A 23757-nucleotide genomic window follows, 5' to 3' on the forward strand; every position below is an offset into this window, starting at 1 on the left:
TATATTCCCACTCTTTTCTCCGAAAACGCTAGATGTAAAAATATTCCATTAAAGTGAATGTATTTTCTGATTGAGAAATCAAATTCCAATGCAATCACAAAATATGTTTATTACTGGGTAGACCACTAGCAATAAAATACTACAAGATATCTTCTGAATTTTTTCTCATGGGTTATTATTTTCCAAATCTTCCTAGCTTCTAATTCTAATGAAGCAGTTACATCATTATTTGTCTCAACATAAAGAAGCAACTATTCCCATTGTCAAATAAGCTGAAGAAAATCTGTCATTCCTCCTTTCTCAGCACCCTGGGTGTTGGGCTCTATCTTAACATCTGAAAATATGTATCTTCCTCTCCTAACTTCCATCACTGCCATTGAGTGCAATTGATATCACTGAACTCACTAAGTTGCGATAGGAATAATGATGCTAAAGCTCTTATTAGAATAATCATTAGGGTTTAAAAACACCTACATTTGATAGCCTTATTGTACCATTAGGCTAGGATATCCTATATGTAATGTACAAATAATTAGGGTGAATGGAGTGATTTTAGAGAGACTTGGTCTCAAAGATGGTAGTTGTCCTTGAAAAATTATAAGGGTAAAAAGCAATGGCTTCATGTATAACAAAAGGAAAGCTGGAAGAAAGATTATATGCTAGGTATTTCTTTATTCTCTTACTTTCATGAAGTCTTTACACTCTTGATAAGTTCCTTGTGACATCTAGAGGACCAACCAGAGTGAATAGTCGATAACAGGAAGTACACACAATGCCTTTATGAAGTCGCTGCTTTAAACTGGAATGCCAGCTCTCTGGCAGAACTACAATGCTCTACAGGACCGACAACACCTAAATGCTTAGATGGGAGATATCTTCTGATAAGTGTGATTACACATGCTTAGGTCCTCCGATTTGCCAGTGGCAGTCGAGGAGGCATCACTTCCTTGCATGGCGTTTGTGCACAATTTATGTTTATACCCAGGGGCAAGACAGGTTAATAAGGCCAAGAAGGAGGGGAGGCTTTGGGAGTGGGTAATAACTGGGGAGGACTTCACAGCATCAACCTGGCGGGGGAAAGGGAGGAGGGCTGAGGACGAAGGGTGTTCCCTCCTGCCTCTGTCTATATGTTAAGTGGCAAGAGAAATTTTGAAAGCTGCTGTGAGGAGGAGCTACTGACTGGGTTTTGGGGTGTTTTGTACCCCACCCTCCTCACTTGTGGGAAAACCTCTTTGCATTTAGAGGTAATTGAACTGGAAGGAAGGAGACTGGCCAGGGAATAGGGGGAAAGCAATTCTTCGGTTGCTCCTCCTCCTGTTTATCACTTACCTCCTGACTCTCTTCCAAACCAAGCTCAGCTGCATCAAGGTGGCGGCAGAATATCCTGCCGAAGTGCCAGCGTCTGCTTAGCTGCCCTGTGCATCCCAGGCTGCCTTGTTATCTGGCCATTGTCCCTGGCCATTGGGACTGCTTCTGATGGCTGTGGCCTCCGCTGCCCCAGGGAGCATCTTCTGTAAGCAGCTCCTTTTCTCTCTCCTGGTGAGTAACAACCAAAGGATTAGAGAATTCAAACACGTTACTACCTGCTTCCTCTCTGCAATTTGCGCTTGAAAGAGACTAGGAGTGGGGATGGGAGGCAGAGAAGAGAGATTGGGGAAAACAAAAACAGATCTGAGGACGATTCAGGGAAGAGTGGACAGACTTGGGATCCAGGATGAAAAGTGTTTCTCTTACTTCTCAAGCACCCACTGCCAGGGTATTAAAATTTTTCAAGGGAATCCCTCTTACATCTTGCTGTGGTGTTTTTCTAAGCAGTGGAGAAATGAATTCATTCCTTAGGCACTTGGCTCAGAAGGTTCTGAGGTTTACTTTTGCTACCAGTGATTACTTAAACTCATGTTATCTAACATGCTGCGTTCTACTGAGCTACAAAAAAGGAGAAAGGATTCTGGTGACCATGGAAATTATCCAGGACTTTTTGAATTTTACCCATGAAGCAGTTTAAGCAAAGAATAGTTTAAGAAAAATAACAAAAATGTGACAGCCATTGAAAATATCCTTAACTTGGCTTCCACTTGGTTTTTAATAGCTTTGTAACTGTGTATAAGGTGCTATTTCTTTTTTGGTGGTGAGGGAAGAGAGGGGGTTTATTTCACACATCCATCCATCATTTCTGAGCTGTGAATTTCCTTTTTGTTTATTTTAGCAAAATATTTTAGTTTCAAATTATATTTTTAGAAATGGCATGTATGGGGACAAACATTTCCTCCATGTAAATAATATACAATGCAGGATTGTTGGTCACCTTCTCATTCTGGAACTGCTTGAGAAGATAACTCAGATACCATCTTGAGTTAATACAAGTTTGGTAAAATGTAAAAATTTTCCAAAGGATTCTACCCACATTTCTTTTGCTTCTGATCCCTGTACTATCTGATGTCTCTTGGATAATTCATCTCCTGTTCATTTATTTCTGACCCTGAAACTGTCTAAAAGGGTGTCACTAAGACACTTAGTCATTGATTTAACCTGAAGACTGGAATAGTATTTAATGAATGGAAACCCTCAGTGGCTCTGCCTGCAGAGGGAGGACCATCAGCATGGACTCCTAGGACTGGAAGAAAAGAAGATGGCGGTGGGAGTAGAAGTGTGGATATAACCTATGAGAATGTCTCATATATTTATATATCTGCATGTACACCTGGATATATACGCACACATACATATACAGTCATATGCTGCATAACAATGCTTCAGTCAATGATGGACTACGTATATGACTGGTCCCATAGATTATCCTGGAGCTGCCTTGTATAGGTGAACCATTTATTACCTTTTATGTTATATTTTAATATTCTGTTTCTGTATCTAAAAATGTTTAGTTACACAAATGCTTATAATTGCCTACAGTATTCAGTAGAGGAACATGCTGTACAGGTTTGTAGCTTAGGAACAACAGACTGGACTATATGCTATACACCTAGGCTGTACCATGATGTATACCATGGGTTATGCATGTATATACCATGGCATATACCATGTAGGTAAAGCCTGGGTGTGTAGTAGACTATATATTCTAGGTGTATGTAAATATACTCTATGATGTCTGCAAAATGATGAAATCACTTAATGCTGCATTTCTTAGAATGTAAGAAATATGTGACTGTGTGTATATTTACACACATACACACATATACTTATATAGGTATATGTGTATATATATGTTTATGTGTTTATATGTATGTACACATGTATACCCTAATTACAAAATGCTCTTTCAACATTATATATTTAGACCACTACTAATAGTATGGTCTATGCTCAGAAAGTTATTTGAGTATAATTTAGTATGTTCCTTGGCATTAGGGATGAACATATTAAAAAAATTAAATACATATGAATGCCTCATGTTTTAAAAAGTAGTTTTTAAATTAGAACTAAATAAAATGTGGTCTTTTAAATTTTAGATTTCTGCCTAACAGAGATTAATAAAATTACAAACTATTTAATTAGACTGCTACAATCTATCTTATAGACTTGATCTGAGCTGGAAAAAAAGTGCACATCCTTAATATGGATGTTAATCCATTCTCTTTCCTCCTCACAAATAATGGGTTCCATCATTCTAGAAATATATCTTCAGAGAAAAGCTGCTCATAAAATTGACCTACATGTTTCTGGGAAATCTAGCTCTACTCTGTCTTCTATTTAAATAATAAAAAAGCAGTTATTTTGATAATGAGAAACAAATGGAAAATGCCAAGAAAAGGAAACAAAATATGTTGTGAACTTGTAGACATTTTTGAAATGATAGTTTTTCTTTTGTTTTTCCGACAGCATCTTTGTCTTTGAACTGCCTAGCTTTTAAAAACAATAGCTAGGTCTTTAATTTCATTAAAAATCTTTACCTATTTGAAAGATACTCTCCATATTTTGACCTATATTTGTTTTTAGACTAGTCATGTGATCTGAGATCATTTAGACTTTCAAGTTTTGGCCAAGTCTGTCTGAAAATTGATTTGAGAACAATAATTTTAGTGGGGGTGGCATTTTTCTGTGAGGTAAAAAAATTCTTAACTATTTTCTAGACTCTATCAACTATACTTTCAAACTAGAAATAATGATTGGAGAATTCGTACAGATACATAATTATGCATTTCAGAGTTAAGTATGTTCTTCACGCTAAAAATCAGACAGGCATTTATGAATGGTCTTAGAGATGTGTAACTTCTATATAAAGTAAATGGTTTGTGAAATATTTTCTTGCATTGATACAAGTTAGGTTCTAAGAACTACTATTCTCTTATGTTTTTCATTGATACTAAATGACAGCGTTATCCCTAAAGCTATTCTCTTTGCTGGTTTCTTTTAAAGTGAATATTAAAAATTTAAATCATTAAATGATTAATTTGTTTCCAAAATTGGCAATAGTTTTATTCATAAGAAAAAGCTGTAACGTGAAAATTTGTGATCAAATGTAATTCCTGATTTTTTTCTTTTTTTTTTTTGAGGTTTTAATATTACTTTGTGATGCTTGTCAGAAAATTTCTCTTCGAGTTCCTTCTCATCTTCAGGCTGAAACACTTGTAGGCAAAGGTGAGAAACTCTACTAAAAATTTCATAGTTGTAACTTGCCACATTTAGATTCAGGCTGCCCTTATAAAGTTTGGGATAAAAGCCATGTAGTAGCTACTTGATGTTAAAATTGGACATACAATAAATGATAGGCTACTTGTTTTTTGGTAGTGGTTAGAAATAATTAAAATACCAAAGTTAGTTGTATACTTCTCTTGCCAAAAAATTAGCAAACATCAGAAGGCTAAATTATCTTGGATTACGTTAAACAAAGCAAGGCACCAAAACCAGGAGCATATTCTAATTTGTAGAAATGAATCTGCTGCCAAAATTTCAAAGCCAAGATTCTTTTAATTGATTAGACATGAAATGGATGTCTCAAAATTTAAATGCCTCCAATAAATTTGTACTCAAGACTGATTACAATGAACAAGTATCCATCAAGAATAAATAGTGACATATTTCACAGAATAGCTTGTAAAAATCAAAGTTTTGGTGGGTCTTGGTACCATAGACATCTCTGAAGTATAAACTGATTGTTCTTGAGTACAAAGGCAACATTTTTTCATCAAGGTTTTTCACTGGCTTTGAGTTCACATGTAAAAAATTACAAACTGAATAGAGAAATGGTACCCTTTTCAAGCCAGATGCTGTTTTTCTCAGTGTTTTTAATGTTTTAAATTATTAAATACACTGAATGTGTTAAATATGAATCTGTAAAGGAAGTAATTTGATAATGACCACAGTGCATTGAGCTTACTAAACCTCAAAAGGTATTACAGAAAGATTATTTGCAATTTTACTAGGAAATATTACTTAAGAATAGACTATTTTTCTTCTTACTTATATATTTACTTTTTTTGAGACAAAGTCTTGCTCTGTTGTCCAGGCTGGAATGCCGTGATGCTATCTCTGCTCACTGCAACCTCCACCTCCCATGTTCAAGCAATTCTCCTGATTCAGCCTCTCGAGTAGCTGGGATTGCAGGTGCCCACCACCATGCTCAGCTAATTTTTGTATTTTTAGTAGAGACGGAGTTTCATCATGTTGGCCAGGCTAGTCTTGAACTCCTGACCTCAGGTGATCCACCTCCCTAAGCCTCCCATAATGCTGGGATTATAGGTGTGAGCCACCTAGTTTTCTTATTTTTGGCAAGGTAGTTTTAACTATTAAACTATTTCAAAAAGTTCAAATCTACTGACATCATACAGTTATACCACTTATTACATAAAAAGTCAAGTTTGTGTACAGAGATACAAGTTTACACACACACACAAGATGATTAAGAATTCAAAGAAAAGAGAATAAAACCAGTGACACCAGGAAAATATTTTACTTCTTAAATTAACTTATGGTGAAAGTAATGGAAAATGTGACTCCATTAATTTAATTATTCAATCTTCATGGCCCCCACACTTTAGAATAGCAGGTGCTGAGCACATTCCAAATGTAACCTCCCTTTCTCTGCTTCTCATGCACTAACTCATGGTTGTCATTCCTGTAAAACTTGTTCTACTCCTTTTTCATCTGACAAATTGCTGTGACATTTCTTCCCCGCAGTGAATCTGGAGGAGTGTCTCAGGTCGGCCAGCCTAATCCTGTCCAGTGACCCTACCTTCAGAATTCTAGAAGATGGCTCCATTTATACAACACATGACCTCATTTTGTCTTCTGAAAGGAAAAGTTTTTCCATTTTCCTTTCAGACCATCAGAGACAGGAACAAAAAACAATAGAAGTCATACTGTCAGCAAGAGAAAACAAGGTATAAGGCAAGGGCATAAGCAACCTTGCACAGTAATCTGCTTATGGGCGTCCTTCGTGTTATATACTCCTTCCACATTAAAACCCGTGCTACTGAATGATAAATTTGTCTTTTCCATTACAATTAATGTAAATAAAAACTAGACTTTTAAGGAGTGGCAGAACTATTTACAAACTTGTATAAAGATAAATGACTCTGTAGACAGGAAGCAAAGTAAGAATATCAAAGTTTTCTGATAGTAATTTCAGGTTTGGCAATAAGAACAAACCAACCTGAGGAGCAAGGGCAAGACAGCGGTGGGTCTAAAACTCAGTGAAATGTGATTCAGGCTGGAGATGTGGGCTCCACCCTGAGCGGCTCTCTTCCCACTGATTGCAGGTTTGAGTCTCTCTTTAAAGAGGAGAAGAGATTGTCTAAAGCTTACTTCCATCTTACTCAAAAATTCTATGAAGGAGTCCCTCTCTTCAGAGAGTGGAAGTGTAGCCAGCCCACAGGATGGGTTTGAACGTTTGACTGTAGGCTCATTTTCTTGCAGTGAGTGGTAGAGCTCAGTTCAGTAAGCAGGAAGGAAAAAGATGCTGGAATTCCCATCCCATTTTTAGGAAACTCACCCTAATGAATTTCATCTTATAAAATCATTTGTTAATAACTGATTCCGTTTATGAGCAGATTTCCCAACTAAATTCCATTTGATTACAAGAACTCCTCTTAATATGCCTAAGGCTTACAAAATGTTACTATATATCCACATTATAGAGTCCCCACATTGCATAAAATCAAATATACTTGAGCAAATGCCGACTCTTTACAGAGATGTATAAATGATTGTACTATAGCAAGGGTTTTAACAGATTTTGGTTGTACCATTCCTAGTGGAACAAAGTGATTCCTCAATATGTATTAATTATCTACTTGGGGTGGGGGGTGGGGAGTCTATACATTCTCAAAGTGACATCTTTCCAGATGCTCTATACAGTTCCTGGTGGTTAACTGCGTAAACAGAGAAACAAGTAGAACAGTGGAACATAACGCAGTCTGAGGTGTGTGTGCCTGTTATCAATAGAAATACCTTGACGACTATCCATGATACTCTAATGTATAATCCTTACATCTGCTTGTTGATGTACGTGTCAAAAATCACAGTTCCAAAAATGATAAGCAATACTACATTCCTTTGTTTCTTGTCAAATGTAGGTTCCTAAGAAGAGACATGCCAAAGACACAGCCCTCAAGCGCAGCAAGAGACGATGGGGTCCTATTCCATGTTCATTGATGGAGAACTCATTGGGGCCATTTCCACAACACATTCAGCAGGTGCATTTCACCTTATTTGCTTTTATATACATCAGAGTTTTTCGTTGTTAAACTTTTCATTTGAATTGCGCAGCATAGTGAATCAGAGCCTTAAACTAATGGTACAAATCATGATCATCCATTCACCAGGACTAGGATCCCATAGAAGTGACCCAGTATATCTTATCACTTTCTTACAGATATATTTAGAAATTTAGAAATAAGTTTTGTATTTGGAGTTTCTGATCTCTTAAGTCTACATGTAAATTCACCCAAATATTATGCTAGACTTGTTAACACTAATGTACAGAAGGCACACCTACATGTTTTGCATAGTTCAACTCTCGCTTAAACTAACACTTGTTTTTTATAAATATGGCCTGTATTTCTGCTTGCTAAGTAAGCCTCACTGCCACATAGCTGGAATGCAAACATAGAACAGTTTTGAAATTTTAGAGTGCAGTGGCATGAACTCGGCTCACTGCAACCTTCACCTCCTTGGTTCAAGCAGTTCTCTTGCTCACCCTCCCAAGTAGCTGGGATTACAGGCACCCACCACCATGCCCGACTAATTTTTGCATGTTTGGTAGAGATGGGGTTGCATCATGTTGGCTAGACTGGTCTTGAACTCCTGACCTCAGGTGATTTGCCTGCCTAGGCCTCCCAAAGTGTTGGGATTACAAGCGTGAGCCACTGCGCCCAGCCAAAATTTTGTAATTTTTGAAGAATTAATTGTGGAAGAAACGTTGCATTATTTCTAGTTTTATTTATCACATAATATTTATTTCCAAAGAATTTAAAATCACTGAAACTGTTACTGTTATTTACATGAAGATAAGAATAAGTAAATAAGAATTGAAAAGGTGTATTACTCTACAGATGTCATAGATATGCAAATGATAAAAACCTTGAGATCAAATAAGTGGCACAATTTGTGACTTTGCACAATGCAAAATGCAAATAAAAATTTGGAAAACATGGGAGATAATGGACACATAAGCAGAAGAAAGAAAGAATAGGAGAGTAGGAAAGAGGACTAGTGATCAAGAATGAATCATCACAAGAGGTTAGGTTGAAAATATTTATCATGACATATTTGTTCTATTCCTGAATTATTACTGCAGATCCAATCTGACACTGCGCAGAATTACACCATCTTTTATTCCATAAGTGGACCAGGCGTGGACAAAGAACCGTACAACTTGTTTTACATAGAGAGAGACACTGGGGATATCTTTTGTACGAGAAGCATTGACCGTGAGCAATATCAACAGTTTGCGGTAGGATTATTAAAATATTTCTTCAGAATTATACCTTTATTACTGGCTTATTAACATTTTCAATTATGCTTGTTCACATATTATAATAAATTATTTGATTTAATATTTAAGATATTAATACACAATATAAACTTTAAATTTCTGTTTATCATTGATGAGGAAAAACAGTAGATATAATAAGAGAAGTAGAGTGGGAGGAGGTATAGAAAATATAATGATAGAATTTTAAAGGACATATTTCAGTCTGTAATCCCAGAGAAATGACAAAGAGTTTCACTGAGTTTAAAGTTATCTATAATGAAAGAGCTTAATTATTCTCAAGCCTGGCTGTACATTTTAAGTCACGTGAGAACTTGAGAAAAAATACTGATGCTTGGACGCATGCCCAGATATTCTGATTTAATTGGTCTGGGATGGGACCCAGTCATCCAAGGTGATCTTAAATGTGTAAGTGTTGCATCCACTTCTTTAGCCCCTTACATAGCTTTGTGTGTATGTGTGTGTGTGTGTGTGTGTGTGTGTGTGTGTGTTCTTCTTTTCTTTCACTATTCTTCAGCACTGAGATCCCTTAGTACCCATTTTACTTTGTTGGTAACCCAGAACAAATTTACCTGCTCATTTGATTCTATCTTATCCTACCCAAAGACAAGACAATTCTAATTCTTCTGATAATTAAATTATTTTGTTTCTGTTAATTTTATATAATTCTTTGGTGTTCTTGTGTTTCATCTGATGAAACATGAAATTTATAGTGGGCTTTTGGAATGGTGGTGAATAAAATTAATTAAACACTCACTGTCTTGAATTGTAAAAGAATATAACAAAGTTCTTTGCTAAAGGAGCATATTAAAAAAAAAAACAAACCTTATCTCATACCTGTGCAGTTCAGAGAGTAATATCTTAGCAGACATCTGGAGAATGAGTAGTAGCTGGTGGCCACCTCAAGGCAGCTATGAAAGAAGTTAACAATTGTGGGGAGGGGAAGTGGTAGATGCGTGTTCCAGGCGGATTCATCAGCAATGGAAATATTTACTAGTTAAAAAGAAATCAAAAACAACATCAAACCCTGGTTGGAGTGTAGTTTGAAGCTAAGGAAGAATGTGAAATATGAAGCTAGGGATGTAAATAAAAACCAGAGAGGGAAAGACCTTAGAATTCATCCTAAAGAGATTAGATTCCAGTCTAAGGACATTCTCCAAGCACTCTATAAGATAGTCAAAATTTTGAAACTATATATATATATATATATATATATATGTATATACACACACATACATATGTACATATTGTATATATATATACACGTGTGTGTGTGTATATATATATATACATATACATATATATATATATATATAAATGTTCCACTTTAGATGTTTCATTATTAAATACAAAATTAATTAATGGTGGGATTATAATGGCATATTTTCTTTATAATTTTATGTTATCTTCCAATTTCTCTAGAATAAACATACTTCACTTATAATAATGTGACACATTTTTACTTTTAAAAATAGTGTATGCAAGTTCTTACAAGAGCAGTAAGCTAAGCATCATTGCAGTCATTTTGAACTTTCTACTCATTAACAAATGAATAATTGATAGAAAGTATCTAAGTTCTCTGCCATTTTTGCAGTTTCTTATTAGAGAAAAGATCTTACACTAGAAGTCACTCTTGAGGAGAAATAAAAAGCTACCTACTCTGTATGTTGCAATGTCCACTTCATTTTCAATTTTGCTGAGGAATTATTTGATAGGATTCTGTTTGCCAACCTGCTTTCTATCTTTGCTTCTTACTGTGGTCATTGCCAGAGGAAAAAGGAGAGCATAGTTTATAATTAAAAATAAGTTACAACTTTATAGTTTTATCCAGCCAATATCACAAAATGGCAGCATTTTAAGGAATAAAAATTCACATCATCTATATGAAGAGAAAGGAAAGGATTGTTAGGAAGGGTGAGTAGTGTTGACATCTGGATGTGCTGGTTGTGATGATGATGATGGTGGTGATAATAGTGGTAGTGGTAGTGCTGATGATGGTAGTGGTGATGGCAGTGGTGGTGATGATGATGGCAGTGGTGGTTATGTTGATGTGGTGGTAATGGTGATGGTGGTGGTGGTAATGGTGATAGTGGTAGTGGTGATGATGGTGCTGGTGGTGGTGATGGTGGTGGTAGTGGTAGTGGTGATGATAATGATGATGATGGTGATGGTAGCAGGAGTGGTGATGATGATGGTGGTGGTGATGATAATAATGGTAATAGTGGCAGTGGTGATGATGGTGGTGGTGGTGATGGTGGTGGTGGTGGTGGTAGTAGTGATAATGATGATGGTAATGATGGTAGTGTGGTGATGGTATTGTTGCTGCTTATGGTGGTGGTCATGGTGGTGGTGGTGGTGATGGTAGTAACAGTGACAATGATGGTGGTGATGGTAATAGTAGTGATGACGATGGTGGTGGTGGTAGTGGTGAGGATCATGATAATGGTGGGAACGGTGGTGATGGTAGTGTGGTGATGATGATGGTGATGATGGTGGTGGTAGTGGTAGTGGTGATAATGATGATGATGGTGGTGGGGTAGTGAAGGTAGTGTGGTGATGATGTTGCTGCTTCTGATGGTGGTAGTAATGATGGTAGTGGTGGTGGTGGTGGTGATGGTAATAGTATTGATAATGATGATGGTGGTGGTGGTGGCGGTGGTGGCAGTGGTAGTGGTGATGATCATGATGATAATGGTGGCGATGGTAGTGTGGTGATGATGGTGGTGCTTGTGGTGGTGGTGGTGCTTGTGGTGGTGGTAGTAGTGGTGGTGGTGGTGATGCTGGTGGTAGTGGTGATGATGATGGTGGTGGTCGTGGTGATATGGTGAGGTGGTAATGATATATTACTGCATTCCTCCCCTGAATTTAGAATTAATAATAAAAAAAGATATAGAAATCAGACTGATGGAAGTCATAATATAAGTTTTATTACTGAAAAATACCACCTGGAAGTTATTTGGGGAAAAGTGATTAAGAGGGCAGAGAGAACACAGATGACTATTTTAATACATTCTATTCCAGAGTTTGGAGTGTAAATTCTTTCCTCTCCAGGTTAGCATGATCAGTGAACATGAAATGTTGCCTTTTAACACAATGATTAGGATTTTGTGGTTACTTTAGCAGCCAGTGGGTAAGTCATAGATGAGTCTGATTAAGGAGTATCATAATTAAAATTGTGCTTTATGAAAATAAAATTAGACTTCTGAGGCTACATAAGTAGGAACAGGGAATGTCAGAATAACTGCAGCAAAGTTAGTGAGTCAACATGTAGACTGCATTTGGAGTCACATGAAGATGAGAGCAGTGAGAATAGAAAAGAGAACATGCATGAGAGATACACAAATGCCATAATCTCTAGAACTCAGCAACTGACTGCTAAGGCTCATGAGAGGGAGAGAAGAATTTAATGCCTGGAATTTTAATCCTATTTCATTTAGAAATGGTTACAGTAGAGAAAATTAGAAGAGTTGTGGTAAAGAACGTGTTAATACAGAATTTACTGTGAGTGGGTTTAGTTGGTCCCATGAGTGATGAAAATCCATTCAACAACTATTTACTGAACATTTACTATGCACAAACCACATGAGGAGGGTGCAGGAATAATTTGGAGTTTAAAGGGAAAGGAGATTAAATACTGGCTGTTGGGAACAAGGTGTTCATTTTGAAATGGAGTTTTTCATATGTATATGCTTTTATTAACATTTTTATTGTGAAGAAATACATGCTTACTATAGAAAAATGAGAAAATATAGGTAAAGTACTTAGAACTGAATTATCCTGAAAGAGTTGTGATGTGTTTTTATTTGCATATATATGTGTACATAAATCTAGACATAAATAGAATTGTATTTTTAGGAACTTTAAAAATACTTGTTGATAACATAACTGGGGGAAACCCACATGCATTCTAACAAGTGAAACGGTGTACAGTTAATTCAGAGAACACCTGGAGTACATGGTGCTTAGACTGTGGGAATAATGAGAAATAGCAACGAGAGGGGATTGAAACCACATGGCAGGCAGAGAGACTGCATCTGTGTGTTCTCTCTCCATTGCATCACTTCTTATTTACGGATCTTTGGGGATGATTTTTTTCAATGTTACATTTCCCCCCACTGCTAGGCTTACTTTTGTGCATAATTTGTCATTTGAGAATACATTGAGAGTACTTTTCTTTCTTTCAGCTATATGGCTATGCAACGACCGCAGATGGCTATGCACCAGAATATCCACTGCCCTTGATCATCAAAATTGAAGATGATAATGATAATGCCCCATATTTTGAAAACAAATTGACTGTCTTTACTATACCTGAAAATTGCCGAACCGGTAAGTTCACATTTTATAGTAGCATGATAAAGAAGATTATTTGACACGTCATAAGTATAAAAGATGTTTACCTTTTATCATTGCATTTTATCCTTTTTCTGGTATTTCTGATTACACAAACTTTTTTTCCCCATTAGGAATTGATGTTACATGACATTGCTGTTAAGGGTCATAAATGACTGAGCAAATTTTCTTAAATGTAAGCATATTCATAAGATAAAATATCACACATTTTTTCCCTTTTCTATCACGATTTTATAATTCTGGCAGCATTTATTTCACTCAGTTCTCCTCAAGGTGGAGTTTTTGCTGAAGCTGGTGTTTGGTTTACGAATGCATACTTGGAAAGTCTGGAGTGAAGGAACTGTTGCTCAGTTTTGTCCTTGGGAAACGTCATTGTTCAGTGTGAAACAGACTGTACCCAGAAATCCATACAGAATATTACAGGGGAGTTATGAGTGAACCAGGGATCATTTTTTTTTTCCAGCAAAATAAGATGTTATTTTTTTCATCATTCATTCAGTGTTTTTTTGAATTGTCATTATTCTATGGATATGGAGAAACCTAAATATAGGAAAAATCCCACTTTTTCTTTGAAGCAAGGAAAATACTCCAAAAAGAGTGATGTAACAATATATACAGGAATGTCTATTTTATGGTGCCAAGGAATATTTTTTAATAGACAAACCTGCATATGTATCCTCAAATCTAAAATTAAATTAAGTTAAATTTAAAAATAGTTCATGAACGTAGAAAGAAAGAATTTCAGAACTACTGTTTCTAAAGGTAGTGTGGGAACTGTTTTCACATATGTAGAATACAAATCAGGTTATTCACAGGAGCCAACTAATTGAAGTTCCCGAGTAAGGGAGATTTGAAGACATTTTCGAGAACAGTTTCACCTTTCTCAACTTGGGGAGAATTTGCTACAGCAATGCCTTGATTTTATTTTGTTTATATTTCCATTTTATAAGTAGAATTTTTTGACAGTTTTGAATTTATCTTAACAGGAACTTCAGTGGGACAAGTGACCGCCATAGACCTTGACGAACCTGACACTCTCCATACTCGTCTGAAATATAAAATCTTACAACAAATCCCAGATCATCCAAAGCATTTCTCCATACATCCAGACACCGGTGTCATCACCACAACTACACCTTTACTGGATAGAGAAGTAATGATGATTAATTAACTTTCCAGTCATTAAACTACACTTAGACTGAGAACTCCCAAGAGAAGTTGCAATATGGCCGCTCTGGCCTCCTTTCTCAGCATGCTGCTGTAGGCTGTGGTTAGGGCTTCCCTGGAGACATTCTCTGTCCTTCGCAGAGATGCTGGGAAATTACCATACCTTAGATAGGGTCTCACTTCAGATCATTAACCTGATTTGATCTGTTGATGATTAAATTGTTTTACATTTATTTTATTTTTGTTTTAAAAAAATATTTTTATCTGACTCCAGTATGCTTAACTTTTTAAATTAATAAACTTCCATATAGCATCTTTGGGTTCACAGCAAAATTTAATAGAAAGTACAGACGGTTCCCATCTACTCCCTGTCCCCCACCCCCACACACTTAACCTTTCCTGCTATCAACATCCAGCCACACAGTCATATGTTTGATGCATTCGATAAACTTATGTTCACACATCATTATTACCCAAATTCCATCGTTTGCACATTGTGGTTCATTCTTGATGCTATATAGTTTATGAGTTTGACCAAATGTATAAAGACATGCATCCACCATTATTGTATCATCCAGAGTTGTTTCACTACCCTAAAAATCCTCCTATTGAGGATTATTGTGCTTTTCCTATTGATGTCTTCTTCCCTCTTAACTCCTGGCAACCACTGGTATTTTTACTGTCTCTATAGTTTTGCCATTTTCAGGAATATTAGTTAGAATTATATAGTATATAGCCTTTTCAGATTGGCTTCTTTCATTTAGTAATACGCATTTATTTTTTTTTCATGTCTTTTTAAGTCATGATAGCTCATTTCTTTTTAGCATGAAGTAATATTCCATTGTCTGGATGTACCAATTTATTTATCCATTTATCTACTGAAGGACATATTGGTTGCTTTCAAGTTTTGGCAATTATAAATAAAGCAGCTTTAAATTTTGAAATGTTATATTAAACATATCGTCTTCCCATTGTACTGATCAGCTCATGTCTTATTCTGTGCTTGCATTTATGATTTTTAAAATAAAACTTCATACAAAAAGAATATTTGTACAATAATCATGACTGAACAGTTGTTGCGAGATTGCAAGTTATAGTAAATAAAAGTATTCATTAATGAGCTTATTCCTTTTTTTCAGAAATGTGATACTTACCAATTAATAATGGAAGTGCGAGACATGGGTGGTCAACCTTTCGGTTTATTTAATACAGGAACAATTACTATTTCACTTGAGGATGAGAATGACAATCCACCATCTTTCACAGAAACTTCTGTGAGTATACCTCTCTATTCATTCATCTGGATTCATCCACTTTTTCAAAAAACGTATCTAGAATTTGATAGCTCTGTGAGATCACATAGTTTAATTTAAATGATTACTACTTACAAATAACATAGGGAGAAAAATATGATTTCTGTAAAAATCATTGAATTACCAATTATTTCTGGATGCTAGGAAAATAACCATGTTCTTGGCTACGAAACAGCTTAGCCTTAGATGTAGCTCATGTGTTCAACCTTTTTTTTTTTTTTTTTTTGGTGTTAAGTTCCAGTACAGATTCCCTGTCGTTAAATTGTTTTTATAGGGTGAAGGAGAAGAGGCACTCTCTCTGGTGTCTTTTACATTTCAGCTTCTTAAGATGAATAAGGAGCTAGCCTATGGAGACAGTAGTAGAGCCTGGCTCACAACTCCAAACAAGCTCTTCCTGTATCATCAGCAAGCTTTTCCTTAGGCAGTAAATAATATGAGATGTGTGTGTGTGTGTGTGTGTGTGTGTGTGTGTGTGTGTATACATATGTATATTTATACTTTTATGATGATAGTTTCAGGAAATGGTTCTCCTTTCCTGAACTTTTGATACATAACCTTTCATTTTTTTTCATTAATCTATACCAGAGTACAAGTAAAGGAAGGAAAAACTTGCAAGTACAGTGATAGGCATCTTCATATATTTTACATTAATCCTTACAATGTATGAGGATATATTTGACCTCATATTTCATATTTCACATTCTGAAGTCTAGAATGATTCGGAAAATTATCTTAGAGACGTTCAGAAGGTAAGACTTTTGATAACGTTTGAAGAATGGAAACGATATGGAAAGGCAATTTAGGAGTAAAGAACTAAGCTATGCATTAAATTTGTAAAATGTTTCCCGATATATTGAGTGCACCTTTTCACATCACCTTATTTATTTTTTCTTTAAATATGTGTTTTCGAATATAAAACCACATCATTAAAGCTGTAAATTGGTAATAATAAGAGGAAGCTCTTTCAGTATGTTACAGAAGTAGAAGAAAACAGAATTGACGTCGAGATTTTACGAATGAAGGTACAGGATCAGGATTTGGCAAACACTCCTCACTCAAGAGCTGTTTACACAATCCTACAAGGAAATGAAAATGGAAACTTCAAAATTAGCACAGATCCAAATACAAATGAAGGAGTATTGTGTGTTGTCAAGGTAAACAAATAAAAATAATCAGGCTATGCCTTAAAACATCCTAACTCATGCACTGATTTTAAGAGATCATTCTTCTATGTATATGGCTAGAATGCTGCTATGCAAGGCCAAATGATTTATATAAACTTTTTTTTCTTATTCTCTTACCCTAATTTCTCTCTCAGGGGAAAGTCATGTCAGGTACAAAACTCATTGTTCTCTGTATGAAGAAAACCAAGACAAAGAAATACTGAATATTGAACCAGATAGTTGCTTTAGAAGAGGTCTTAGACACTCAGTTGTCCAAATTTCTATTTTATAAGAACACAGAAAAGACAAAAATGGAAGAAGCACTATTTGAAATCAAATCTCAACTTTTCAACTCCTTTCATGTTCATATTATATTTTTACGTCTCTATGATGTATTCAGTAAGAGAAACGATTTCACTAAATATTCAGCAGCTTTCCCCACTAATCCCCCTATATGCCAGGTAGCCATTGCTTTGGATTTTTTTAAAATTTAAATGCAATTACTGGTTTCTATGATGATTACTTTAATTTTTGTTTTTTAGTCCATCTATCCATAGTTCTCTCTAACTTCTTACATAGCTTCCTTCATTCATTTCTTGGAGAGAATGTAAGTCCTCAGAAGGTTTATGCAGACATTGTGTCCTCTTGATAAGATTTTTAGAAAATATTCTTTAATTTTTGTACTGTCTATTCTTGCTTTTTTCTTTTCTTGTTCCTAGGGTTTTTCCCCCTCGATTTTTCTTCATCATTTAAATGTTGTTTTAGAATTCTTTCTAATTATTCAGTTTAGGGCTATATTAGTTTGTTTTCCCATGGCTGATAAAGACATACCCCAAACTGGGAACAAAAGAGGTTTAATTGGACTCACAGTGTCACATGGCTGAGAGGCCTCAGAATCATGGCAGGAGGTGAAAGGCACTTCTTACCTGGCAGTGGCAAGAGAAAAATGAGGCAGAAGCAGAAGTGGAAACCCCTGATAAACCCGTTAGATCTCATGAGACTGATTCACTATCATGAGAATAGTACAGTAAAGACTGGCCCCCATGATGCAATTAGTTTTCTCTAGGTCCCTCCCACAACAGGTGGGAATTCTGGGAGATAAAATTCAAGTTGGGATTTAGGTGGAGAACACAGCCAAACCATACCAAGGGTCTAATACATTCATCAGGAACTAAACAGCCTGAAATCTAACGTGCTTTGAAAAGGTGCCGTTAAATATCATTCAATCTTTTGACTCAGGCTCAGAGTAACTGCTCTATTACAGCCAAATTTCTATCTAATTATTTTATATACTTAGTTTGCAGGCACTTTAGTTGTCACTGTTATCCCATATAATAAGCAATGAAATAATTTGATTTTTTTCACACACTTATCTTGCATTTCTATTAATATTCAAGCTTAAAATGAAAAAGGCTGAAGGCAAGATCTTCCAAAAGAAAAACGAGAAGAAAAATGGGTTGAGTCTGAGAATCAACGATTTTGCATTTGGCAATGTTTGTCACTTTAAGAAGCTAATTATTAGTCTTTAACTGTGTTAGCCCTAACTTTAGGTTACATTTTAAATGTAAAAATGATATTCCTTTGTAGAAAAATTTGAAATTAGAAGTCTTATATATAGTGTTACATGTTGACTTATTAAAGTATGCTCATTTAACAGCCATTGAACTATGAAGTCAATCGGCAAGTCATTTTGCAAGTTGGTGTAGTTAACGAAGCACAATTCTCTAAAGCATCAAACTCACAAACTCCTACAATGTGCACTACAACTGTCACTGTCAAAATTAAAGACAGAGATGAGGGCCCGGAATGCCACCCTCCAGTGAAAGTTATCCAGAGTGAGGATGGCTTCCCAGCTGGCCAAGAACTCCTTGGATACAAAGCATTAGACCCAGAAACACGAAGTGGTGAAGGCTTAAGGTGATGTACTTTTCAAAAAGCTCCTTAATTTTAATTGTGATGTAAATTGATTTTAAAGTTAGGAATGTTTTATGTATTTTTCAAAAGACAGATTTTAAGATGATGTCCCTTTTCTGATTTGACCATTTATATTTGATTTCTAAAAATTAGGTACAGGAAGTTAGGGGATGAAGATAACTGGTTTGAAATTAATGAACACACTGGTGACTTGAGAACTGTAAAAGTACTAGACAGAGAATCCAAATTTGTAAAAAACGACCAATACAATATTTCAGTTGTGGCAGTGGATGCAGGTAAGTGCCATTTTCTGCAAATAAAATATAAATATAGGATACGTTTTTAAGGAAATCTTGGGGTGAAATCTGTTTATTTCTAGACAAAATATAATTCAAACAATGTTTGCATTATTATTGTTGATGTTATTGGAAAACACCCAGTTTAAACTCCAGTGCATCTGTAATGCAAAACTATGTGGTAGGGAATGGCCAAAGTCTAAGGCTTAATTATATCATAGTAAATTTAAATGTAATTACATCACAATTAAAATCTAAGCTTTCAAAGACAATCTATATTATTAATTTCTGCTAAGGCAGTGGTGGCATACTAGGATCACCTTTTTTTTTTTTTTTTTCAGAAGTGCAGGTTTAGATACATTATGATTTGAACTTGCTGATAGGGTTCAACACACCTCAAACAGTTGCGTTCAAACTAAATTTCTTCTGAGCTTCTCTTAATGGAGAACAAATAAGTTATCTGTTTTATGGAGGAATAGTCAAATAATGACTTAAGTCTTTTGTGGTGGTTTGCAGTCTTTTACCAAGGTCAATTTTGGAATCAATTCTGTAAAGAATGTCCTCCAAATATAGTAAAGTCGTGACCTAGAAATTCTTTTGAACATACAAATTTCTGTCAGTAAACCACTTGTTAGTATGTTTAAATATATATTTATAAATGTTTTTAAGTGTTTGCTGTCATATATATTATATACATGTACTACTGTGCTAATGTATACATCATAAAAATACACAAAAGATATTAAAAGAGGATGATAAGAATGTAAGTATCAGTTACACTATTTCATTTTATCACATTGATGACAAATTTACCATAAATTTTGGCAAACTGCCATAAATAATAAAGATAAATTAACTTGGGCTTCTATAACATAGCCTATTCTTTTGACTACCTGCCTAATCCCAGAAAGTTTCCACTTTTTTAATCCGCATATGCTGGATGTTTGAAACAAGCTAGCTGATACAGCAATGCTATAGGCTTTTTTTCTGTGTCTATTGCATTTCTTTAGAAGGAATGGGTGAACGTATTAATAAATACATATCCAATTTCATGGTAATTAACACAAGTTGGCAGTAGTGAAAATGTTCATGCCTGTTTATTTGTTTTGATTTTTTATAACAAAATGCAAACAATGCATTCTCAGATATTATACCCCTACTTTTTTCTATGCTGGCAAAGGAGAGCTTATATTTACTCATTTATTTCCCAACTGTTGGTTTGTCTGTTAAGTTCAAAGTATTAGACATGTTGCCATGGAAATTAAGAATGTTAAGATAAGACCAAATTCTCACATGATATCAATTATAGAATTATTATATTTTCACAAGAGATTCTATGGTGTGAGAACTTTCCTCATAAAGAATGTATGGATATTATCAGAAGTGGAGATCAGTTAAGAGCTGTTCAGGTTAAAGGATGAAAGAGAAGAGATTACAGAAATGCAGAGGCCTAATTTTTTAAAAATAAAATACTATTTAGAGAGGAGAAAATAATGGAGAATGAAATATTTAAAAATTAACTTTGTCTTTTGGTGCTAAAAGACCACGTCCGCGGGCACAGCGATCATAGCGTAAGAAAATAAAAGGCAAACTTGAACAAATCTATGTTCCAGAGCCATAGGTATCTGGGGTGTGCTTAAGAAAAAGTATAGATAAGGCTGTTACAAACTTTAATGAAAAACCGTAGAGTGATGTGAAGGATTTTGTTTCTTCAAACTTTAAGACACACACGCACGCGCACACACACACATTTTGCTCTGATGCTCACGAATATTTCTGGATGATGATCTAGGTATTCTAGCTTTCTTAGACTCCAACGTACTTTCTCGTGTCAATCCTTTGTCAGTCAGGCTGATGTCCCTGCTCAGTCTAGACAGCGCTTTTACATACCTTCCATCTAGAGTAGCATTGCTCCTCCTGTCTGAAATTCAGGTCCCATAATTTGTTCAAATAAATGACAATGACAGCTTTTATTATTGTTTCCATTAGTCTTGATTCAGTTCTTCTCTAAATACCCTTTGAACTGGGAATAACAGTTATCGCATATGGCGTAACTTCTGTAGAAAAGGCTGCTTTCATTGTTTCTCATGTATATTCTGTTCCCCTAACTAGATTAATTATGAGTTCGGTTTTGTATAAGGACCCTTTTTCTTTGGTAAACCATCTGTTTTTAAGTGTCTGGCAGAAAATTTGGCACACATATACACAATGCAGGTGCTGATATTTGTCATTCCTTTGTTGTTCGAGAGGTCTATGAATCTCCAGATTATAAATTTCACTACAAAGAGCTTTGCAATTCTAGGGGCATAGTTAGCACTTGGAAAAACTGGTTTTAATGTAGAAAATTGAGATCAAACATTTACTAAATGCTCCTTTATTTTTTGCTTCTGTAAAAAGGATTTTCTTAAGAGAACAAATATATTAAGTTGTCATGTAGAAGTGGTAAACATTTTGCATGTAAGAACACGAACAAATTGTCCAAAAAGAACATGAACAAATTGCAGGAAATTATTAGGGGGCTATATTGTAGCTTAATAAGAAAAAATTTAAATATTTTAACCATTAATTTTAAATTTTATGGAGTAGGCTGATTTATAATGCAGTGATTCTAGTGATTGAAACATTTGAGTAGCAGTAAAAAACTACTGCTTTTCAGCATTGCCGTTGACATGTTATGAAGATTTTTAGTTAATCCAATGCGTACTTTCTAGCTCTGTGATTGCAATGTTTCTTACTCATTTACACTAGACATTTGCTTATATGCTTAATTTAAAGTAAGGTTTAGAAGTAGATAAACATACCCAATGATCTTTCACCATGCTCAGCTGTTATCAGTATTTGCTTATTTTTGGCTGTTTACCTCTTCCCAGGGGTAAAATAAAAGCTTACCATTAACCTCTTGTAATTTTTGATGTCTTCTAAGACAAGTTTGTCCAACCTGTGGCCTGCAGGCAGCATGCAGCACAGCAGGGCTTTGAATGAGGCCCAACAAAAATTCACAAACATTCTTAAAACATTATGAGATTTGCTTGCAATAAATCTTTTTTTAGCTCATCAGTTATCATTGGTGGTTGTGTATTTTATATGTGGCCCAAGACAATTCTCCTTTTTTCAGTGTAGCCCAGGGAAGCCAAAAGATTGGACACCCCTGTTCTAAGACCTTCTCAGCTTTGGCTTTGATTGCCTTCCATGTAAATAATTTCAGACATCTTTCATTCTATTTTTATCAACATGCTTAAAACAGAGACTGGAATGGAAAATAATAAGTTATGGGATAAATGTTGGTTGAATGTGTGATTAAATGATGCTTAATTTTCATTCCCATAATTACCACATTTTTATTGGATTTTTAAAGTGTGGTTTCTCACTATTTTTCCATAAAGAGAAAGGTTTTCTGCTTAAATTTTAAAAGTGAAATTATAGTACATACGTCAACTCGTGTGTAGTGTATGTAACTAAATTTTTTACTTTATAAAGACCTCTTTTCCACGTTATAGTTTGCTGATTTTAAAGTTGTTACTTATATTCAACTTTATTTGCTATTTTCTGGCAGTCTTAAAGTATTTATATGCTATTGCACATTTATTCTTCTTATAGCTACATCTCTTTTTTATTTCTAAATATTTTTAAACATGTTCAGATAGTTTTAAAATAGGCATAAATAGTGATTACTTTACATAAACAGTTAGTTTAAAAGTCACTGAATAAGTTAATTATGTAGTTATTCAACAGAAAACAATTTTCCTGAAATATACTACATGATATGACTTAGAGTATTTAAAACTAAAAAGAAAAATGAATTATATTTGCACAGGAGTTATAGTAGTCTTTCTGAGAAATTCAACATACATGTTTCAAAGTGTGGACCAGTATTTAAAACAAAAACATGAAAAACTGAATCAATTATCTTTCTGTTTATTTCAATTTTGATATCTTATCATTTGGTGTAGTTTATTGTTCTTTTGCAAATGGTGAAATTTGGCATGTTTCTGAACTGCATTATCTCTTAAGCACAAATAATGGGCACTATTTTCACTAAAAATACTATGTGTGAAGTCTTAGTGGCAATCAGCAGATGAGTACAAGACGAGTACAAGACAGTTCCTATTGTCAAGAACATATGAATTGCATTAGGGCAGAGATGAAAACTTACTTTTCTGGCGTATTCAATTAAATGTTTTCAAGTATAAAACTAGGAACTGCATTATGTTCAGTGTGTTAGGATAAAGTTATAGTGAGCTGGGAAATACTGGGCTAATCCCCAGGCTCTCAAGGTGAATACAACTTACTGTGTTATTAACATGTTTGCAGTTTAGTGTGTGAACCAAGGTATTAGCAAAGAGTTCTGAGAAAATACTGGAATATGGCTACCATTGTCTGTGGAAGTCACAGATTTTATGAGGAGGTGACATTTGAGTAGATTCTTGAAGATAATAGTATTTTACCTGGCAAAGAAGAGGAGAAAAGTATTCCTAGGAGTGGCAACCAAATGCTACAAAGCAGACAGGAAAGAGAACACCTAGTGCGTTTCTAGAGAAGTTTTCAAGGTTTGGGCAAAAAGTATATGATATGACGGAGAAGCTGAGAAAGTGATTGATAAC

At 35.1% G+C, this 23757-nt stretch overlaps 1 protein-coding gene across 2 annotated transcripts in view; it reads left to right on the forward strand.

Moving 5' to 3' along the window:
• The first annotated feature begins 1228 nt into the window (after positions 1 to 1228).
• DSC1 (desmocollin 1) overlaps positions 1229 to 23757 on the forward strand; it is a 29285-nt gene continuing 6756 nt past the window's right edge. For both annotated transcript variants that reach the window (XM_074383649.1, XM_010335471.3), the window contains exons 1-11: positions 1229 to 1539; positions 4512 to 4596; positions 6136 to 6338; positions 7533 to 7652; positions 8756 to 8911; positions 13135 to 13279; positions 14290 to 14456; positions 15610 to 15744; positions 16752 to 16937; positions 18604 to 18863; positions 19014 to 19156. In XM_074383649.1, the coding sequence (XP_074239750.1) occupies positions 1477 to 1539; positions 4512 to 4596; positions 6136 to 6338; positions 7533 to 7652; positions 8756 to 8911; positions 13135 to 13279; positions 14290 to 14456; positions 15610 to 15744; positions 16752 to 16937; positions 18604 to 18863; positions 19014 to 19156 (1663 nt within the window). In that variant the 5' untranslated portion in view covers positions 1229 to 1476. The remainder of the gene's footprint in view (positions 1540 to 4511; positions 4597 to 6135; positions 6339 to 7532; positions 7653 to 8755; positions 8912 to 13134; positions 13280 to 14289; positions 14457 to 15609; positions 15745 to 16751; positions 16938 to 18603; positions 18864 to 19013; positions 19157 to 23757) is intronic.

This window comes from Saimiri boliviensis, chromosome 13 (genome assembly GCF_048565385.1).
Source record: "Saimiri boliviensis isolate mSaiBol1 chromosome 13, mSaiBol1.pri, whole genome shotgun sequence".
NCBI classification, from domain to species: domain Eukaryota; kingdom Metazoa; phylum Chordata; class Mammalia; order Primates; family Cebidae; genus Saimiri; species Saimiri boliviensis.